The 22,149-nt window shown below is 43.5% G+C and overlaps 1 protein-coding gene across 1 annotated transcript in view; it reads right to left on the reverse strand.

The window, feature by feature from the left end:
* The window catches only part of SORCS1 (sortilin related VPS10 domain containing receptor 1), a 476,329-nt gene that overhangs the window by 30,061 nt on the left and 424,119 nt on the right, over window positions 1-22,149 (reverse strand). Inside the window, exons 19-22 of the mRNA XM_046654074.1 lie at window positions 17,580-17,766; window positions 9,280-9,413; window positions 6,997-7,120; window positions 1,810-1,922 (exon numbers count right to left, since the gene is read on the reverse strand). Coding sequence (XP_046510030.1) covers window positions 1,810-1,922; window positions 6,997-7,120; window positions 9,280-9,413; window positions 17,580-17,766 — 558 coding nt within the window. The remainder of the gene's footprint in view (window positions 1-1,809; window positions 1,923-6,996; window positions 7,121-9,279; window positions 9,414-17,579; window positions 17,767-22,149) is intronic.

Below are 22,149 nucleotides of genomic sequence, written 5' to 3' on the forward strand. Positions count from 1 at the left end.
CTCTGAGGACTGGGTAACCAAGAGTCTTCAAAACTGCCTCCACCCCATCACAACCTGTCCTGAGGGATGTTGAGCCAGCCTGTTTATTCTCCATTTAGCTGATTATGCTATGCAGCAGCCTAGAAATATTGATGAGCAGTAATTTCTAGCCTACTGGACAGATGCTGGAAAGGTGGAGGCCCAGGGCATCTGATCCCTAAACAATAAATGTGAAGAGAAATCAGTCTGGAAAACTGGTCCCTGCTGAGCTAATTCCTGGTTGATAAATCACCTGGGGCTGCTGGACAGCTGCCTGGGAGATCTTTTGGGACACTGCAGAACGAAGGAGGTGGGCCATGGGTTCATGGAAGGGTGTAAGTCATCTCTCTTGGCCAACAGAGGAAAGAAACCAGTTGTTACACCAGAAACAAACAGCTCCAAGGGCAGAAGAGCCTATACCAGTTGGGACTGTAGTCTAGCAGCCCCACTCCGGCGGCCCTAATGTTTATCCACCAATATCATCACGGATGCTGAGAGTCATGAAGACAAAGGTGAGACGGCATTTACCCAGAGACACATGAAGATGCCTCTTATCAAACCACGCTGAGGCAGCATCCCACATGCCACAACTAGAAGGACCCACAATGAAGAATATACAACTATGTACTGGGGGGCTTTGGGGAGAAAAAGGAAAAAAATAAATCTTTTAAAAAAATGCAAAGCACTGAGAAGAGTTTCTGAAATATTGTAAGTGCTAAATAAGTACCAACAAAGACAACGGTGTAAATATGGGAAAGCCCAACTCTTTACCAAAAGGCTGGATGTGAGATCTGTTTTCTGAGCAGGGGTTATCTGAATGCCTTTTTCCCATCATCTCTTTGTGTCATGAGACACTATGGATTGGGTGCAGGAAAAAATGTACAAAAAACCCTAAACTGACTTTCCTTTTAGGCTAAGACTATACCCTAGGGAAAAGTCTCTCATCTCTGATTCCCTGGGTTTGTGCAATGAGTCCAAGCAGTCCATGAGCAGAGATCCCCTTCCTCTGATCACTCATGAAAGTGGAGTATGCAGAGGGAAATGTGTCTAAAAGAAGGTGTCTTATTGTCAGTGACATTCGCTCAGAGTGGGATAAACCACAGCACCTTGTTATTCTCCCAGTAACCTGACAGGGCTGTGTTTTGGAAGTAAAACTCCAGATATTGAACTCAAACCCTTCACTTCAATTTTGTAGCTTCATCACTTACTAGCTGCAAGACATTAGGCAAGTTACTTAACCTCTCTGAACCTCAGTTGCTTAGTCTGCAAAATGAGAACAATAATACCTTTCTCTTGGGGCTGTTGTAGGAGGGAAATGCCCTTAAAAGAATTGGAACACAGAAATATGGCTAACTATTGAGGGCTGAGTGCTCACTGTGCTGTTAACGCTAGCTCTTTGTGGAGCTGGAACCCAGGGCTGATCTTATTAATTGTATTCATGCTGTGTCTTTTGGTATTATGCACAGTAGCTGATTTCACACTTACTAAGGGCTAATCATGAACTCTGCTATATATCACAAATTCCCATGTTCTTCTTCTCTAAGCTGAACAAGAGTTTCATAAGGGGTAAGGACCTTTACCTGTTTGTTCAGCTTCATTCCCCCCATAGCACCTATGATGTGTCTGCGTGCATGGGGCTCAGCTATGCAGATATCAGACAGATCAGCCAGCCCTTTCATGGGCTCCGGCTCTTTCCTGTCATTTCTTTGCACAAGGGTCCCCTTGCCATAAAGCTCTTCAAGGACAGAGAGGAAATGTGCCTGAGAAAGAGAAGGAACTGTCTGCACTCACTTCCACCAGGGACTTTTTGATGACTCGGCTGATGTCCCTCCTCCACTCAGGGATGTCCGGGTTGTAGTCGTCCAGGTTTGGAGAAAAAGACAGGCGAAGAGATCGGAATTCCTCTGGGGATACAACAGTAGGGTGATGGCTATAAGTCAAATAGTTATTTCAAGAAGTCTATGATCCTTTATATTTTATGCAAAGCCCTAATGGAGGGTCCTTCTCTTCCACACTTACCAGAGAGACCCTACTAGCATCACAGGTGCTAATATCCCATCCCTATTATCTCCTAGCTCCTCATTTTCCAGACCAAAGCCCAAGGCTCTGGCCCATGCCTAGCTCTGCAGCCTTTGTCCATTGTTCCCAGTTCTAGACTCTTCACTCCTGGATGCTAAATGACCTTGAGTATCCTGAATGCATTTCAGATTTATGACCCTGGGACTTTACACTCACTGTCCCTTGCCTAGAATGCCCCATCCTTCCCACTGTCCACACATACAACATGCAAACTCTAGTTCGAGCATTTACTGACTGAATACCCTGCCCCACCATGCTTTAATTTTCTTTTTTATGACAGGACTGTGTTTTGCACACACTTTCATTATCATTATGTGATTGCATAACTATTATATGATTACATAACTATAATTATTATTGTATTCATTCTATTGCTATTTTTCATTTGCATGCAAGTTTCATTTAATGGAATTGTAAGCTTCTTAATTCAAGGATTTTGTTAGTTTTCTCTGTAGCCCATGAGTTAGTCCTGGTCCTCCAGGAAGTAGACTGAACTAGAAAAGCAAGGATCTTATGAGGACCATCATCTATGAGAGAATATGAGGAGGAAGACAGAGGAGCCTGAGGCACCATCAGACCACGATGCATGTATGACACAGGAGAAGAGACAGAGGAAGGATAGGTGACTGCTCTGCTGTCTGAGGAAGGTTCAGCAAGACTGTTGGGGGTCTTGAAGTCAAAGCCGGCCAGAGGAGTCCCCTGTGCCCCAGGAACAAGTCTGCCTTAGCATCCCTGGTGCATTCAGTCATTGGCTGGGATCAGCCCATGGAGGGCGTGGCCTTGGCCCTAGCATGGTGATGGGTTTCAGAGCACAGCCCTGGGGGCCTTAAGTCAGCACAGTGTTTGGCACATGGTATACTCAGATCACATCGCTCCTATAAAATCTGCTAGTGGCTCCACACTACATTTAGAATAAAATTCAGATTCTTACTGTGGCCTCCACAGTCCCACACAGCCCAGTAAGGACTTTCTTTCCTGACTCATGTCCTGGTGGGTACCTGCACTGTCCTTCCCCATGTTGCTCAGTCTGCTTTGCTCCTTCCCACATTAGCACGCTTCCACTTCCCCAGATGACAGCATGTTTGGCTCCTTCTCATCATTCAGTCTCTCCTTCCCACCAGTAACCTCAGGTAGCCTCCCTTTTGCCAATTCAAACACCCCTTATTATACGACCCTATTTGTTTTCTTGATACTTCTTGCTATTTAAATTATTTTGTTTTTATTGTTTGTCTCCAACACTGGAGTATGAGCTCAGTGAGGACAGGGGCATTGTGTTCTTAGCCCTTTGGGATACTGCCCAGCTCATGATAGGTTTTCAATTACCATCTATGTCACTTCATTAATAAATTTTGTTGAATAAATACATGCATAAATTACAGTGGAGGATCTCTATAATTTATGCATTTACTTCTTCAACAACCATTTCTTTCTTGCTTCAAGCATGTCCTCGTATTTTAGTATGGGTTCAGCCACATTGGCAATGTCAACTACACATTCGGGAAACATGAAAGCCCGCTTGTGCATTTCCTAACAATGCTAAAGACTCATCAGACACAGGTTTTGAGGACTCTTGCATTATAAGGTGTGTATTTATGGCAGCTAGCCTATTCCAAAGACATATTTCTCAAAGCTTGACTATTTTATGGTCACCGAAGTGAATATCGCCGTTTCCATTCTGATGGAGAATAATGAAATGCATATTAATTACTAGTAAAGGTAAATGGCGGGGCCAAGGAACCACCCATCGAGTCCTAACTTATCACTTGGAAGATGCAAGTTTATGCCATTTTCACTTTCCCGGAACCTCTTAACCAAACTGTGGAGATGTCATCTACAAGAGAAGATATTTACCTTAATAAAAGGACACAAGTGAGAAAAATGATGCAGCTCCGTCTGCAATTACTTAGCATGCTAAACGGCAAGGCGGAAAAATGTTATACTTAAGTTTATTCAACAAATATGGGAGGCATGTGAGAGGACTGAAAAAGGTAAACACCAATAATATATATATATTTTTTTGCAGCTGCTGAGAGAGATGAATTCTACACATGTGCATTTTCCTTTTTGTATTTAAAGGAAACCTGTGCCCTCAAGCAAATTAAAGAAAATAATGCAACATAAACTTTCTTTCCTCCAGTCTATTGTGTGGCTTGGGTAGATGATCTTTCCTCTGTCAACTTTCCAAATATGATGCCTCCTTTGGTCTGACTGTGATGGTCGTAATGTTCCCCTCACCTTGACTGACGTTTAGACAGGTTTCTTCCTGCCTGCAGGCCCCTGATCCCCCTTTTTATAGAAGATTTACTTTAGAAAACTTGCATTGTAAAATTTTTCTCTGCACCTTTGAGATGTAAATCTTCTACAACCCAGAAAAGCCTTTCTCAAGGACCTGAGAGCCACCTCTTTGAAACGGAATCATCAAGAAAGATAGGACCCCGTCTCTGGGAGGGTAGGAGACTAACTTCCATAAGCACCAATTAGCAAGCACAGATGGCCTAATTACATTGATAACCCATCACCCTAAATGTCCTCCAGTACTTTTCCACTAGCTCATCCCAGAGTTCAAAAATTTCCCTGCCTTTTGCTTCAGTTGAGCTCAATCTTGCCTGTTTAACTCCCTGTGAAGCAATTTGCTTTAATGGGTCACACCTGTCATTAGAATTTTCTAGTCATATATTTGAACCTCTGGACAAGCCATCTGACTGAAGACCAATTAAGGATGTCGCATCAGTCAGGAACTTGGTTAGAGGAACAGGAGATGACTTTCCCTGCTCAAGCTTTTAACAGAGAAAACATTTTTAATGAAGATAACCCATTTGATGGAGAGTGACCCACTCTTGGATGATGCCCTTAAAGAGATCTAAGGAAGAGGAGGAACCAATCATAGCAAGGGGGTGGAAAGTGGTTAGAACATTGCCTCTGGATCCAGAATTCTTGTGCTCTATCATACTCATATTTTCTCATTTGTAAAATAGGGATAATTATAACATATTTCTCATAAGTCTGTTGAGAAAATTCAATAAAACAGATCATCTACATCAAGTGCATCAAGCAGATACTGATAAGGGCTTCATCAATGTTAATTACTACCACTGCCATTACCATTATTGTTATTGCATCTGTCACTGAACAGCAGAATGACTTTAAGCCAGTAATTTCCCATTTCTGGGCCACAGTTTGCTCTCTGTAAAATAATGGGTGGACCAGATAAGCCCAAAGACATTCCAGATGTAAAGTTCACTCTGTAGTTCTAATGAGGTCACCGAGGTGCTTAAGCAAAAGGACATCTGTTGGACTCATGGGTCAGGGCCCACTAGTGACACCTGTGACATCCAGGAGGGAGAGACAGGAAAGAGAGCATCAGAGAGAAAAGACATGAGAGCCAGTTATGGAGGGTAATTTCAGAGCATGGGCCCTGGGTCTAGATGGGCTGGGTTGAAAGCCCAGCTCTACCACTTACTAGCTCTGGCAAGTTATTAACTCTCTGAAAAAAATGAGAATAATGATATCACCTACTCTATCCTGGAGTTGTTATGAGGATTAAATGCATCCTTAGAGCACGATAGGGGGTAGAGAAGGAAAGAAAAGCAAACTCCCTTCTCCATTTTGGCCACCTGGCTGAGAGGTCGCCTCACTGATGGGACCTTGTTAGGAAAACCACAGCCCTGGTTTATACTTTCATTTACTATTTGGGCTTCCCGAGCCTCTTCAGGAGGGAGAAGGGAGGAAACATGATGGAATGTAACACCCAGCCATGCGAGGAACAGTGTCCTCAGACATGTTCAAAGTTGCTTACACATTTCTTTCTGAATTTGAAGGTCAAGTTGGCAAGATGGGAAATAAAAAACAGAACCTGCATCAGAATCAATTAATTCTGGAACTGGGGCAATTGATATTACTTGGATCACTGGCTAGTCTCCTTCTCTCTCTCAATCTCTGTCTCACCTTCCTTGCCTCCATTTCTCACACCTTCCCTCCCTCCACCCCTCCCTCTTGCTCTCTCTCTGCACAGCATTTACTTTCCCCATCCATCTACTTTTAAGTTCCTGTTTTCTAAGTTTTAATTTTCCATGATGCATCTGTACCACTTTCATTTTAACGATAAAAGTTCACATTTTTACCATCCACTAATAACACTTGGTGCATATCCATCTGACAAACTTTCCATGCAGAAAAAAATTACCAAAGTGAGATTAATTTGAATAAACGATTTTTTTAATCTCCCATTTTCAATCAATGATTCCACCTTCCATTTCAGTAAATTTTCATTCCATGTAATACTCTGACTATATTCACCCTCCCCAATTAATTAGCAGATTGTTCTGTACAGCTCTTTGTTCAAACCAATATTGAGTCTATGATGATGCACAACATCTGCTTGTTATGACCCTTCCATCACTTTTAATCTAGCAGAGTTTTTTTAAATGATATATATTTATGGAAGAGGTTTTCAAAGTATTTAGTATTGGTAGATTCCTCTTAACAATCAAAACACTTAAACTTTAAAAAAAAAGCCTCAATATTAACCTTTTTTTTTTCATAACAGGTTTTAGCTATTTGAACACCCCCAAAATACCAAATGGAATGAATTAGCCTTACACATAATGAAACTTCCTCTACCCTAGCTAAGGTATGTGAGCATATAGTTGCTCTATGTGCACCAGAGCCACTTTAAGAAAACAAAACAATAAACCCTCTTGGGATCTCAGGACCACTATTTTGCTGATGAACCACACGTTCCCCAAAGGAGAAGACCAGACCTGACTCAGCTCTGTCTCACTACTACCCTCTGTTCTCTGAGTAGAGGTCAGAAGCCAGGATGGCCTCTGGCACTATGGTACCAAACAATCTCATCTGAGCATGAGGGCAGTGATGGATCAGTGAAGACAGAGCACTCACCATACACCGCGATGGTCTTTGTGTCTTGTAGGATGGCATTCCCAGCTGAGACCTGCACTGTGATGGTGTTCATCCCTTCAGAAGTAAACTTGAATGATATACTTCCCTCCAAGGTGATCAGGGGCTAAAATAAAAGAGGGCACAGAGTGAAGGGAAAGCTGTTCAGTTACAGATGAGACAGCCTGTAGCTCTGAGCCACCAACAAGCTACTTAAATCAGCAGAGGCTCTTTCTGGTGTACCCCAGTGTGACTGACTCCACCTACGCCTCCCATCATCTCAAGTCCAGGCCAGAAAGGGGCTATTAGAGTCACCACTCCAAGTGACTCGGCTCATTCCTTGTGAATTTGACACTTCTCTTCTGGTATCATCCTAATTCAGGGCTGGGAGATTGACAGGTCTTGCTCGCTGGTGGGATATGTGCCTGTCTTTATTGATAATCTACTCGTATCAAACAGATCCATTAATCCAAGGAAACATTCCAATCAGACCAAATGAGGGAGCTCATATTAACCCAGACTTAAGCAGTAGTCATCGAAAATCTATAAGCTGCCAGTTGTTTATCTCCAGGGTATATATATTTATATAAAATTACAATGGAACACAGCAACCATGGACACCAAAAGTACACAAGTTAGACCCGAGTGGCCTTGTGTGGCTTTGCTTCCTCTGAGGAGCCCTATCAGCAGTTTCCTGGAAGTAGCTGCTATGAAAACAAGTACTAATTGGACAGTGGTTTGAGGACTCAAAAATAAAAAAGATTGGGAGTGGTGGCTGTAATACAATGGGAGGCCAGGGTCCTGGAGGAAAAGACTATTAGCCTACCAACCTCCCTCAATTCACTCTCCACAAACATTGCTTTTCTACCTTTTCTTATGAATTTTAAAATCCAATTCATTTAACTCCACGTATGGCAGAGAGAAGACTAAAGCCCAGTGTAAGAAGTCTACTCAACATAATCTGCTGTGAATTTGGTTTTCTGCTAAAAGGTAAAAAGATAGGAGCCACAGAAGAAAGTTGTTTAGTACTTTTACCTTCTAGTACTAGCTTTCAGGCTGTAACATGAGTTTCTCCTGCTCCTCTGTGGGTAGTGGGTCCAATTTGGGCCGAATTTATATAGAGTTTTAGAAAAAATAAAAAAAGGGTCTCTTTTCCACTGAGTTACTGTCAGATGTTAGCAAGTCTGGGGTCAAGAGAGGTTTGCTCCCCGGGCCTGTGCAAAATTATATCTACAAAGCCAAAATTCAGCTCTGGAGTAGCAAAAGGTTTGCATTAAAATAAGATGCATTGCATTTGAAGAGCAACATCACCATGGAAAAGCAACTCTGCTGGAAGAAGAGGAAGCGCTCCAGACCAGAGCATTCATCCCAGTGCCCTCTGGGGAGGGATGCTTCTGGCTGTAGCCTTAAGGCCCTAACTGACATTTGGAAGCAAATTTTAATTTCCAAGAATGGAGTGAGTTCAAAACTGAAGGAGAACATGCAGCCTAGCGTGGGGGGAAGAAAAATTCCTGTAGGCATGAGAAGGCCTTGGATTTGGCCTCTGCAAGAACCAGCTGAATGAGATTGGAGCAGCCACTTCATCTGCATCATCTTCACTTTTTTCATCTGTAAAATGAAGGACTTAGAGGAAACGAGGTTAAAGGTCTCTACTGGTTTTAAAATTGCTGCTGAGTTTTGATCACAGGGAATGTTTGGGGAGAACATAAAGGGTAAAGCTGAGCTAAAGAAGTGGCCATGTCTGATTCAGGGTGAGGAGGCCATGGGGGCTAGGATGTAGCAGGCCTCTGATGCTTTTGCTGCCTGGTAGCCATTGGCTTCTTTTCCTTTTAGGGACCATTCCCTCCCTTCTCTTGGTCCACGAGGTTCTAAGGAGGCTGACTTCCACACCTCTCTTTCTACCCCTGGTACCATGATCAAGGCTTGGTCAACAATATTCCATGCAAGACTTCTGTAGAACTTTTATGAAAGTGAGTTTTTCTCTGCTCAGGTATGAGAGTAAAAGCTCGGGCTGCTGCTAAGGCTCACATGGAAGGAAAGCCCAACTGAAGAGGAACATCACACAGAGGAAAGCAGAGGTAAGAGGGAGGGGGTGAAGGGGTGAGACAGAGGAAGACAGAGAGACAAAGAGAACATACTGATGAGGTTATTGGAGCCCTATGAGCCTGTGGTCCCTGAAGCCAGGACTACCCCTAGACTCTTAAGTTACACAAGCCATTTTATTCCTCTTGCTTCAACCAATCTGAGTTGAGCTGCCACTAGATCCCATGCGGAAGGCCGACCCACCTCCGTGTTGTTTCCGTACCACCACACATAAGTGAGGGTGCCCACTTGGCTGGGCCACAGCACTGCAGTTGCATTGACCTCTTTGTTCTTTGTGGTGACAAAGGGAAGAGACAGGTGTACATGCTCCAGGGGACCTGAGGTACAAGAAAAGAAAGGAGGCATAGAGAAGGAAGAGCTTCCTCTACTTCACCTTCCCTGCTCTGAAGAGAACACATACTCATTCTGGAACCCTCCAAAACATCACACCATATTCCCTGAGGGAAATGCCCAGGTACTTTCTCTACTTTGGAGAAAAAGATATATCGTGAACAACTGTGTCTCAACACTTCCCATTTACCAATCTTTCTTCCAGGCCTAAAATCTGACTTATTTATGTGCAAAGGTTTAAAAATTTACAAGTAATTTATGAAGTCCTTAAATGAACAGGCAAATATGAGATTTGAGAGACATGCAAAGTTTTTCCAAGAGGTTATATCCTTGGTGGTAAACCAGGATCGTGAAAACTCAGAGAGTCTGTGTTAGGGAGTGGGGGATTGGGGGCTGGTTATTGTAAAAATCCCCAAAACAGTGTACACAGAATTATTCTTTCCTCTCTATTGGATTTTAAAGACCTACGCGAGTATGTGTAAATGTGTATGTTTGTGTGTGAGTGCAGGTTAGGTACCACCTGGTTAGGCAAGCATGGGACAAACTGTGTTTGCGGTTGAGTTAAGCTTGTCTGGGACAAAGGCAAGCATGAAAGAGCAGAGAGAGCCCTGTAGTTCTCAGGATGTGCTCAACTAAAAGATAGGATGATTCTCCCTACAGAGGCCCATTAGACCAGAAACCTTAATCAGATGTACAAACCCACAAGGATATGAATATCCTTTTCATAGACAACCACCAGGACCTTTCCTGTGACCCCTGATCTTCTCTTTAGTTACTCTTCCCAGGCAAAATGCAGTTTCCTCTGAGGTGAACAAGACAAAAATCTGTCATCCTCACCACCATTCCATGAGGTGGAGAAGAAAGTGCTACCTCCAGCCTTTCCACCTGGTTCAATCATTGCCTCTTCTTCTGCTTGACCATTAAGTGTGTTTCCTAGGGTACTGTTTTTAGCCTTTTTCTCCTTCCATTTATTCTTCTGCAAGTAATATTATCCATACCTTGACCACCAACTATAAACTACATGCTTAGGACTCCAAGATCACCTCTTGACTCTGGACCCAATTAGCAGCCAAATGTTCCTAAGAAATGCACTATTTCCCCCATTCTGTATTCTCCATATCTTGATGAATAAAATCAATGTTTATTCAGGGGCCCAAGCCAGCAGCAGAAAGTCAATCTAGATTCCTTATTTCTTGCTGCCCACATCCATTGAGGAAACCATTGATTGGGTTTCGTAAATGTCTTTCAGTTAGAGCTTCTCACCCTCCCCAATCCTGCCTTGGTTCATAGACTAAGCACCCTCCCATCTGGACCATTACAACTCTTACAGATTTTTATGCCCCTAACCCTTCCGCACTCTAATCCACCCACCTGCTTTATGTGTTCAATGCCTGCTTCCCTCAATAATACATAAGCTGCACCAAGTGCCAGGTGTCCCCAGCACCTAGAATAAAATATATGATCCAGGGTGAGGGTAAAGCAAGGGCAAAGACCTTGAAAAGAAGGTGGCTCTCTAGGTTTGAGGAATAGCAAGAAAGCTCAAGTGGCTGCAGCAGAGAGATAGAGGGGAAAAGTGGAGGCCAATGAGATCTAACAGGTAGTGAGGACATCTAGCATGTCAGTCTTGTGGGCCCTGAAACATGGATGTGTGTTCGTATAAGTTCATTCTTGCAAACTGATACATTATCCATTTATACAGCAATCCGTGTACAGTAGTGATTATGTACCTTCTCACCCTGCAAATTGTTGTGAGTGATTTTTCTAAAAGACAAAGTTGATCATGCCACTCATTTGCTCAAAATTAAAATTCCCATTACCTAATTATAATAATAATGATAACTACCACATATTGATCCAAAATTCATGAGACAGAGAATGCAGGCTGCAAACTTCTTGAGGGAACAAGCTTTCATATATATTTTTATGCATAAAGATTAGCACAGTTCCTGGGACACAGTAGGAACTTGAACATTCACTGCGTAAGCAAACTAATAATGACAGAATTTCCTGTTCCTACTTTTGTCCATGCTTCTCTCTCTTTATAGAATTAGAGGCGTGATGACTGGCATGTAGAATAAAATTAATTTTCTAGCTTATAAGCCATATGATAAGAAGTAGTTGATATGCAGTCAGAATGGTTCAATGCAACAACAAAAGGGCAATGTTTACTGAGCGATGACTATGGACCCCATATTCCGCTAATGGCTCATTTTATTCTCCTTTAATCCTCACAATCACCTTATGAAGTAGGCACTACTAGCATCCCCGTTTAGAGAGGAACAAGCAGAGGAAGACGACTTTCCCAAGGTAACACTGCTAGGAAACATCCACTCCAGGTGTGAACCAAAGCAGTTTGATTTCAGAACCCATGCTCTGGCCAGCTGACAAATGCTAAGAGCTTTCCCATTTGAGAAAAACAGCTGTTATAAGAGTCACTATTTACTGATTACTTAAATATGTTCCAGCCATTGGGAAATGCACTTTACACATGCTCTCATTTATTGCATGCTCTGGCCATCTCCCCATCACATGGTGTGCTCCAGCAGGCCACGCCTTGTCCCACCCCAAGGCCTTGAGTTATCTACCTTTCTTATGGCACCTGTCGTTTTCAAGTCTCAGTTCCAGCATCTCCTCCTCTGTGATTCTCCTCCTGACTCCCATGATCTGACTTAACTGAACCAGTTAGAAGGCAAGGACTAGAGAAGCTCTGTTAGACAAGCTGGTTCCATTCTAAAAGGTGTCTCTCACGTATGAATATTTAATAATTATTTTAAAGTCAGAACATCAAAGTAAGGATGATGCCTGTGTTTTCTGTTAATGACAAATATTGAATCTTGTTGGTGCAATATGGTCATTCATTCATTCAATAGTTTTTGAGTGCTAGTATGTGTCATTATTCTAGGTGCTGGGGACACCTGACTCTTGGTGGAGCTTATGTATTATTGAGGGAGGCAGGCATTGAACACATAAAGTAGGGGTAAGTGAGAGAGTACTTTCTTTTTCTTTTTTCTGAGGAAGATTAGCCCTGAGCTAATCCGTGCCAATCTTCTGCCACTTTATATGTGGGTCACTGCCACAGCATGGCTGATGAGTGGTGTAGGTCCATGCCTGGGATCTGAACCCATGAACCCAGGCTGCCAAAGCAGAGCACTCTGAACTTAACCACTATGCCACTGGACTGGGCCCAAGAGAGTGCTATTTTTGATAGGGTGGTCAAGGAAAGTCTCTCAGAAGTGACACTTGACCAGTGACTTTAATAAAGTGAGGGAGTGCACCAAATATCTATTTGGGATGCTCCAGAGGAAGTGCAAAGACCTTGGGGAGGAGGTGGCTCTCCATGTTTGAGAAATAGCAAAAAATGGCTGAGTGGAGAGCTGGAGGGAAACAGTGGGAGTCAATGAGATCGAAGAGGTTTTCATGACACCGAGCATGCTGGTTTTGGAGGCCCTGAAGTATGCATGTATGTGTCTGTATGAGTTCATTCTTGCATGTTTTTACATTCATACAAATGTGTGGAATTTATCTTTCAGGTTCCCACGCCCTCTTGCATGCATTCACTTTTTATGTGTCTAATATATCTAGTTGTTGCTGCCCCAAAGCCTATCTTTTAGGCATCTCTTTTCTGCACAGATGGTGCAGTCTGTCCTAATGGAGCCACGGAAGTAAACCTCCAGCCTGGGGAGGCCCCCAGCTGGCTGGCTGCACCAAGCCCAGAGCTGAACCAACTGGCAGATGCGGCTCCATCAGTCAGGTGCCTGTGATCTACAAAAGGGACGGCAGGTGGCGCTGCATCACTCCATATGAATCTTCCCAAGCACAGTGGTTGACAGGACTGGGGAATTACTTTTGTGAACTGGGTTTCCCTTCTCTTTTCTTGTTTAGCCCTCCTGTGCCGCAGGAAACAGCTGACGTCTGTGAGACTGAACATCGTGTGTGTGGGTCTGCACGTGTGCACATATACACTGACTGTCCTGGCCTGCCTCTAGCATTTGTTCTGGAGATCTCCCCCAACCACAAAATTAAATATCGCGTATGCATGACATTGCTGTTTGTCTGAAACGTACAAAAAATCCCCTAGAAGAAATAAAAGTGACTCTAAGCATGAAGATGAAATCCTGAAACAGAGTTCCTTCAACATCATCGTACATAAGGACCACACTCATCTGTTCAAAGCCGATTATGATGCCACACTTCCAGGAATTCTCATTTAGTAGATCTGGAATGGGGCCCAGGACGCTACATTTTCCTCATGTAATTCTGGGGCAGGTGACTCATTAAATCACACTTTACAAAACCCGAGTCTGACATTTTCTGGCCATTATAACCATCGTGTGAAAGGCTGCAAAGCTACAGAGGTTTTCAAGAAACTGATCACTTTCCCTTAAGCTGGGGAAAGAAAGACATCTGGAAATGGTGCCCATATGAGGAGGCAGTTGAAGAGAGGGATTTGGAAAAGACTAGAAAATCCACCTCATCTTTTTTCTTTTTCCTGCCATTCTGCACATTTGCACCGTTTTCAGTGATCTTTTTCTGCAAGACTTGCTGAGACAGGGCAGCTTTCTGAACAAAAACCTGCATGTCCTCTAAATTCTCTGCCCCATCCACCTGAAGGCAACACCGGCTGCACCACGTGTCTCATTAGTTTGCAAACTAGCAGAGCACAGTGAATACTATCCCCAAGGAATTTCCACCTGTCAGGCTACAACAGATTACCCAGCCGCCTGCTGAGCGCTGCTGGCCCACTCCTGGAAATGTTACAGCAGGAACATCATCTCCATTTGTTCCTGATGACCTTTGCAAACCCATATTGAAAACCTCTGACTTGGAATCAAATCCCCTTTCTGAACTGGAGAGAGGAGGGAGTGTGTTTTCTAGACAGGCAATGGGGCTTTCTGGAAGAGTCTTGGGGCAGGGGTGGAGGGATGGGTGAAAGGTGCAGAGGGCAGGCTTGGCATGCTGAGCTAAGAGCTGCTGTTCAGAACTCACTAGGTACAAATGCATGTGCTACAAAAAATCAAGCTTTGCTAGTTGACAGGGCACAGCATATTCTGCTTCATAGAACCTTTGGGAAACAAGATATGCATTCCTCATGTGACAGAGAAGGAAACATAGGCTCAGAGAAATGGAGTGACTTGGCCAGGAGTTCAGGCTAGCATCTGGACCTAACAACTCCCAACTCTGTCCAGCGCTCGTTTTTGTTTTTCTACAAAGCCACCTCCTTCCCATATCCTGGCATTGTGGCATCAAAAAATGCTATGATAGCCTTCAGGTTTGAGCTTTTGGGGAGTGTGAATCAATTACGGTCTTGTTCTGACTTCCTGTTAGTGTAAAACAGTGTCAAAATCACAGTGCTTCTCCAATTCTTGTTTCCTCCACCTGAACGAAAGCACCAAGCTTGCATCTCACAGTGGAGGGGTCAGGACTGCACACGACTTCACATGCATAGTAGAGCACAGTGGTTCCTCCAGGAGAGGGGTGCTATGCCATCATGTCAGAACCTGCCGAAACTGTTATGACGTGGTTTTCAATGTCTGCGAGTTAATGAAAATTTACAAATAATCCTGTTTTAATACAGTTAGTAAAAAAGAGTTAACTCTTGTCCCCAAGGCCAGGTTAGAAAGGGGTTCTATTATATGAGGCATGCTCATCCAACCACTTAACCCAAGATGAGGCTAACACAATTAAAATCAGAACACGGAACATTCCATTACAAATCACCTGCCACTAAGGTTAAGGTCAAAATGTTTAGCCACTCGGCTAGGCTAATGAGACAATTTAAAAAATCGCATGTAAACAGAGAGGCTCATTTCTTCCAGAAGTCCTGGCATCAGCCACCTTTAATCTTGGGCAGAGGCAAGCTCTGTGCTGTTTTCCTTTCCAGGAGGTAGTAACCTCAGGAGTGGGCTGGGGTGCGGAGGGATCCCTCAGGGGATGTGATCATTTTTAGGGGGGAGGAAGAATCCACAGGGTGACCAGGAGGGTGAGCTGTGGATGACTGCATGGGAGACCCTGAGAAATGGAGACAAAAAGCGGCCGCGGAATTTTAAAGCAGTATTTACATATGGCTGGAGTTTGGGCGATGTTTAATACATGTACGGGAGATAGAATGAAATTACTGTGATTCTGCAGCAGAGTAGCTCGCTCACAAAAATCTCCCTTATAGAATAAGCTGTGGCAAATGACAGGCTGCTAGGTAAGCAGCCATTCTCAGCAAATGCACTGTCATTTGTGTCGCGAGTTATTTTTGCTACTAATAGCCACCAATGTTTGTGATGTATTTTTGAAAGATTTTATCATTATTATGATGCTATCAGCACTTGAGATTATTTCTTAGTAAGAGGCAACTCTGGAAAGTCTACATAAGACAGCTAGGGGAGCAGTCAGCAGGAAGAGAGCCTCTGAAAGGTGTTTTCAACCTGTGTAGTTGTATAGCATGTACACTGCTGCTAACACAAATTTTCATGTTTCTCAGGATGAGCTGCAAAGATGTGGGAGGAGATAAGAGCTGAGGGAGACTTAGTTCCTCCAACCCCAGCCACCATTGGCACTATTGACAATAACCTTAGTGATCAAGAGCTGGGATTCTTTTTTTTTTTCTTGAGGATTAACCCTGAGCAAACATCTGTGCCTATCTTCCTCTATTTTGTATGTGGACTGCCTGCCACAGCATAGCTTGATAAGCAGTGCATAGGTCCATGCCCAGGATCCGGACTGGCAAACCCCAGGCTGCCAAAGCGGAGTGTGCAAACTTAACTGCTATGCCACTGGGCCGGTCCCAAGACCTGGGGGTTCTTGAGACAGGCAGACCCGAGTCTGAAGGCTGGCTCTGCCAGCTAGAAGGTCTACAACTTCAAATGGGTTGGTTAAGCTCTCTGAACCTCACTGTTCTTTGAAAAGTAGGTTTCCAATAGTGCCTCCTTCATAGGGTTGTTTTGAGAAGTGAGACCATACACATAAGAGCTTGTTTAGCACAAAGCCTGGCACACACAGTAAGAGCTTAACAAACTTTAGCTGAAAAGGGGGAGGTGGAGTTAGCATACTGGGAATCTTGTAAAACTTGGTTTAAACCCAAAGAAGGGAGGGTGTGTTTCTTCAAAGTACCTCTGTCATGAGTGTACAGAAGATAAAGATCAAGAATTAGTGATATGGCAGGAATCCTCGGTAACCAACAAAGTTTGTTGGGGATCCCTAAACAGTCTTGTCCTCCACTGGACCACAGCAGTTTAAAAAATTCTAGGTGGCACTTTCTGTACTCAATTCGGTTCAACGAGCAAGGGACAGGTGAGAGGCCTGGAATACTGCTCAGCCTTAACACTCTTAGACAAGAAGTTGGAAGTAATTTGAACAAGACCATTCATATAAAGGAGCTACTTTCATTTTAAAATAAACCATTTTTCTAGCAACCTACACAAGTCCTGTTCCTGTGTGGGGACACCCACACTCCTGTCCTAAGAGGCATTCATGGCACACATTTTTACTAAACATAACTCAGGATTATCACGATGTCATCATTCTTAGTCCATCTTTAGATTCCTCAATGGGGTAAAAGCTTTAACATTGCTTAGAACAATTTCCTAATGCAGCTTCCTTAAAATTGTTTACCTTCTTTCCCTCAACACCACCTACTCTCTGACACCAACTTATCCACAGATAAAAGCCCAGGAAACACACTTTACGGAAAGGGAGCAAAAGTCTAAAAGAATTATTAATAGTGAGATATAACATGGGAAGAGGAGACTAATCAGATGGGGAGAAATTCCATGACTTGTGCTAATTCTCAGTGCCTTAGACTGAGCCGTACATGTGGATCGTCTCCAAACATTTATGACCCAAAAAAAGGACAAATTCATATTCAACGAAATAGCTCAGCAAATTGACCATCCACCAGACACAGGTGTTATATCTCAGAGGCACCTGGAAGAGGCATAGTAAAGGCAATGAGAACATTTTGAAGCAAACCAGACTCCAGGATTATTCAAATTCCACTCGCTGATTTTCTTTTTACTTTCTCCCCACTTGGCTCTCTTCTTCTCCTTTTCCTTTCCGCTAAGTAGTAACTAGGGAGCTTCTTTTAGATATAAAATTTTGGATTATATTTTAAAAGGAACACAATATTTTAAATATTTCATAAACCAACAACAGTAATAACATACAAGTTACATGTAAGTACAGGACGGCGCTGTCAGACCCCAGACTGTTGTCCACCTGCACGGTCACTCGGAAAATGCCCACATTATGATAGACATGTTTGATCCCATCTTCCATGGAGCTGAGGTTGACGTAGGACACAGCGATGCCATCACCGAAGTCCACCTGGATGAGTGTCCTCTGAACATCACCCTGAAAAACAGCCCGACATCAGAGGAAAGGGAGTCAGTGCTGGGGCTTGTGTTGGTCCCTGGCTCAGGGACAATGGCAGCCCTGGCTCCCTCCTGCAGCTGGGAGCATCTGTCTGTGTTTGACAGAATCCCTGTGACATTCCCTGGCAGACAGGAGTTTACTAAGATGGATGCTCTCCAAATCTGAAGGGCATCAACTACTAAAAGTTTCAAGGTTTGGAAAATTAAGTGTTTGATGATCAGCTCAAATTTGATATTCAATTCCTCTGAAGGTTTTTTTTATGGTGTTATCCATGCACACGACTAGAAGGTATAAACACGCAATTTTAAAAACTCAGCATACCTAACATGGTCATTGACCACTTCTTATGTGTTCAGGACCCCTGAATCCCCCCTCCCTTTATTTCTGATTCCCTAACCATGTTGGAGGAGGGATGGGAGACACCTTGCCTTACACCTGATATGACATTGGACTCAGCCGTGTTATTATTTAAGATCATGATGGTGAATTCTTTTCTACTTCAGCATTTTATGCTCTCAAAATGACCCCATTTTATTCTTCACAGAATCTTAGTCTGGAGAGAAAGCAGGCAATGTTCATTCCTTTTACAGATGAGGAAGCTAAGGTCAAGAAAGGTTTAATCATTTGCTCAAAGTTAACACAGCTAGTTAGTGTAGTTCTGGGATTCGAACCCATCTCCCTGGACTTGTATTTCACTCATTACAGATGGAACATAGCACTGTGGGTAAAGGATGCACGGCTCCTCCAGGCTTGAATCCTAGTGCGCCATTCACAAATTGGATGACTTCATGCAGTTATTCAGCTTCCTTGGGTCTCAGTTACCTAATCTATGAAATGGGCATAATAATACCTTACCATGTTAATTCAAAAAGTTGTTATAAAAGACATGTAGTCAGTAATCCTTAAAATTCTGTACCCAAATAAATGACTATAAAAACAATGCAGCTGCAAAAGACCTGTAATATTCCTTTTCAAGCTTGATTGGACTCACATGATTCTAAATTTCCCACAGCTAGGCAGGAGAAGATAAAGTCTGCTTTATAAAATCGCAGACCTGTAAAAAAAAAAAAAAAATGGCCTTTGGAATTACAGTTGAGATTCTTAAGGAACAAAGTTTCTTAGACCCAACTGACAATAACCAGGTTCCCTCTCACACTGCCCATCCTTTAACACCTTTTTTTATTTATTTGTTTGGTTAGCTTATCCATTTTCTCAGAGGCGGGGGGGACACAAAACTTTTGAACTATAAATGTATTTTCGATTAAGTAAGGTTCATATGGTATCATATTTTTTGAAAAGGCCAAGTTTAAAATGCTGACATTTAAAAGATTAATTCACAGGGAATGGAAAAGCAGTTCAAATCCTATGAATCTGTGTGACCTACTCTTCGCTCTGTGCCCAGCCAAGCATTGCGTGGGGGGCACACGACAGCTGACTCTCAGTAAGGACACGGGCAAAAACTCTCCCCTAGGGTAGAAAAAGAAACTCGCTTCAAAACTACAAAACAGATATCCACAAGCCCAGACACTGTGCAATTACTTGAATTCCCTTCACTAATAAACATAAATGTCAAGCATTCCTGCTGACTTATCCCTCATTTGGACAACCAAAGCGGACTGACCGATCAATTTCTCATCCTCTTCCTGGTCAGTTTCCACTTCCAGGTTTTCTGGACCTTCAACAGAGTTGCTGCCAGGTCAGCTCTATGTTTGGGCCTGGAGGAAGAGCCCCCCTTATAACCCACTCACACCATCTGGGGCAAATGCTCCAGGGAAGCATCAGGAGGGGCTAGGGTTAATCATACAATAAGACAAGCACAATAGTTTCTGAGAAAAAGAGAGAGAGGGAGGTAGAGGGGTTTAGGTGTCTTTTTGGGGACAGAGTGGACATCCAGTAGGGACCATTGTTTGCAAAAGGGCAGAACGGAGATTCACATCTTTAGCTGATTCCACTTCAGTCTCCACTGAGAGAGCAGCTACCTGCACAACTTGGAAAACTACAACTTTGGCTGCCATTGCTTGAGTCTACCTAGCCTTCCCTTTCTGATTTGTATTCACTATTCTCCTTTTGTAGCCCTGGACTTAGATCTCTTGTCAGTTACATAGTACCCCAACCCAAGTTCTGTCTGTCTGGATGTCTATGGCTTGTCAGTCTTTTGGCATGACAGCATTCCTAATTCTCCACTCATGACAATGTTCTCTGCTTATATAGCAGACAAAAGGAAGGAGCTACACAGTGTTTGGACTAGTGCATCAGTAAGGCTGCCATTACAGAGTCAGGCTTTTAGGGTATTAGGTCAGGATATATACACATAATGGATATATGGTATGAAAGTATTAGGCTTACCATGCACCTGAGAGCCCCTGTAGTCAAAGGGATGGAACCCCCCCCCCCCCCCAGTCAAATGTGAGGTCCGCAGGACCTCCTGACATGGGTGCAGGCCTCTGGGTTTGGTGCTCTGCACTAGGAAACAGGAGCATCAAGGGCCAAGTCTGACAGCTGAAGGCAGCAGATTTCATCCCTGCTGTTGCAGTTTTGCCTACTCAAGTGGAGCAAACCAGATCCCATGCCTTTGCCTTCAGGGGCTCTCAGGTGCTTGGTAAGCCTGATACAGTGGTACTGCATCACTGTGAGGCTCATTTGTCATCAGCATCTGACTTCCTTGGCCTGTAATTACCATCTGAGGCAGGGCCGCCAGTTCCTCTTAGAGAATAAGAAAGAAGGCAAAGGGAAGAGCCTAAGTCCTAGGTCACCAATCAATTAGGCATGCCTGTCCTGCTTTAACTGGCTATCTGGTCATTCATTCATTCACTCAACCAACCGGCAGATATCTATTGAGGGTTTATCTTGTGTTAGGCACTAACTGGGAGAACCCTGTTATGTAAATTATAACCAACCGAACCAAACAAGACATGTGTGATCTCGGATTTCCTGAGCATACAGTGAAACAGATAGACTTTAATTAAATAATCACACAAATAATAAAAAAAATTATTACAGGGTATGATATGAAGGAGAGGGGCACAGTGTTATAAGCTTTCACAATAGGGAGAGGTGGAGACTTAAAATCTGATCTGATTGACGGGGCTGGCCCCGTGGCCGAGTGGTTAAGTTCGCGCGCTCCGCTGCAGGCGGCCCAGTGTTTCGTTGGTTCGAATCCTGGGCGCGGACATGGCTCTGCTCATCGGACCATGCTGAGGCAGCGTCCCACATGCCACAACTAGAAGAACCCACAACGAAGAATACACAACTATGTACGGGGGGGGGGGGGGGCCCCTTGGGGGAGAAAAAGGAAAAAATAAAATCTTAAAAAAAAAAAAATCTGATCTGATTGAGAATTTCAAGGAAGGCTTCCCAGAAGCAGTGATATTAACCTGAGAAGACCCAAAGGAAAGAAGTAAATTAACCAAACAAAGAACATGAGCGAGGTGAGGAGTCCAGGCAAAGGGAACGAGATGTGCAAGGGCCCTGTGGCAGAAGGGGGATGGTATTAAGGAAGCTGAAGATAGACACACAGTAGGAACATGTTATGAAACTAGACTGGAGGGGAGAAAATGACATTTTAGAACCTGTGGGCTGAGTCTTTGATTTTGATCTTTCTCCTAGGAGTAATGGGAAGCCGTTAAAGTGTTTTAAACAGGAATTTGGGAGAAAAATAGCATGATGATATTTTTAATTCAAAAAGATAACTCTGGCCACCATAGGGAAGATGAACTAGGACAAGGCTCAAGCATGCTGGGAAGCCAATTAGGGGGTAAATCAGGGCAGATCATGGCAGATTGAAATATGAGTTGCAACAGGAAATTACATGCACTTTCCTGTCAAAATTAACTCCCACAGTTTATTGGTTTTGAAATCAGTGAATCTCAGCCTTTGCTATCAGCATCTCTTATAGAAATTAAAAGAAAACAATGCTGATGCCCAGCTACCCAAGACCCACCTCCTGGCTCAAAGGCTCTGGGAAGGATGCTCGTTCCTGCTGTGGTCTGAGAAGGTTCACAGCTGACGCTGGGCTGCACCGAAGCTTGAGGCTCTCTGGTTCAGATTGTTGAACGTTAGGTATTCCTGTGATTAAACTCATCTAGGGACGAAGATAGTGCAGCAGAAGCTGACGCTATTCTTACTCCATTCTGATATGATGATAAAGCTTTCCCAGATGTTTCAGGATTCTAAAGTGCCAAGGATGCATTAATAAAACCAGGAAGGGAAGCACTAAACTCATTGTCAGTGACTGGTGCACCATCACACACAGAAATTCCATAATATACACGGTCAAGATTAGCTAACTTCTCTAGGAAAAGGTGTTGCTGGATGATAATGAGGGTAGTTTGTGCATCCTCAGCACCTGACACAAGGGCAAGG

The sequence above is a fragment of the Equus quagga genome, chromosome 2 (genome assembly GCF_021613505.1).
Source record: "Equus quagga isolate Etosha38 chromosome 2, UCLA_HA_Equagga_1.0, whole genome shotgun sequence".
Lineage (NCBI taxonomy): Eukaryota > Metazoa > Chordata > Mammalia > Perissodactyla > Equidae > Equus > Equus quagga.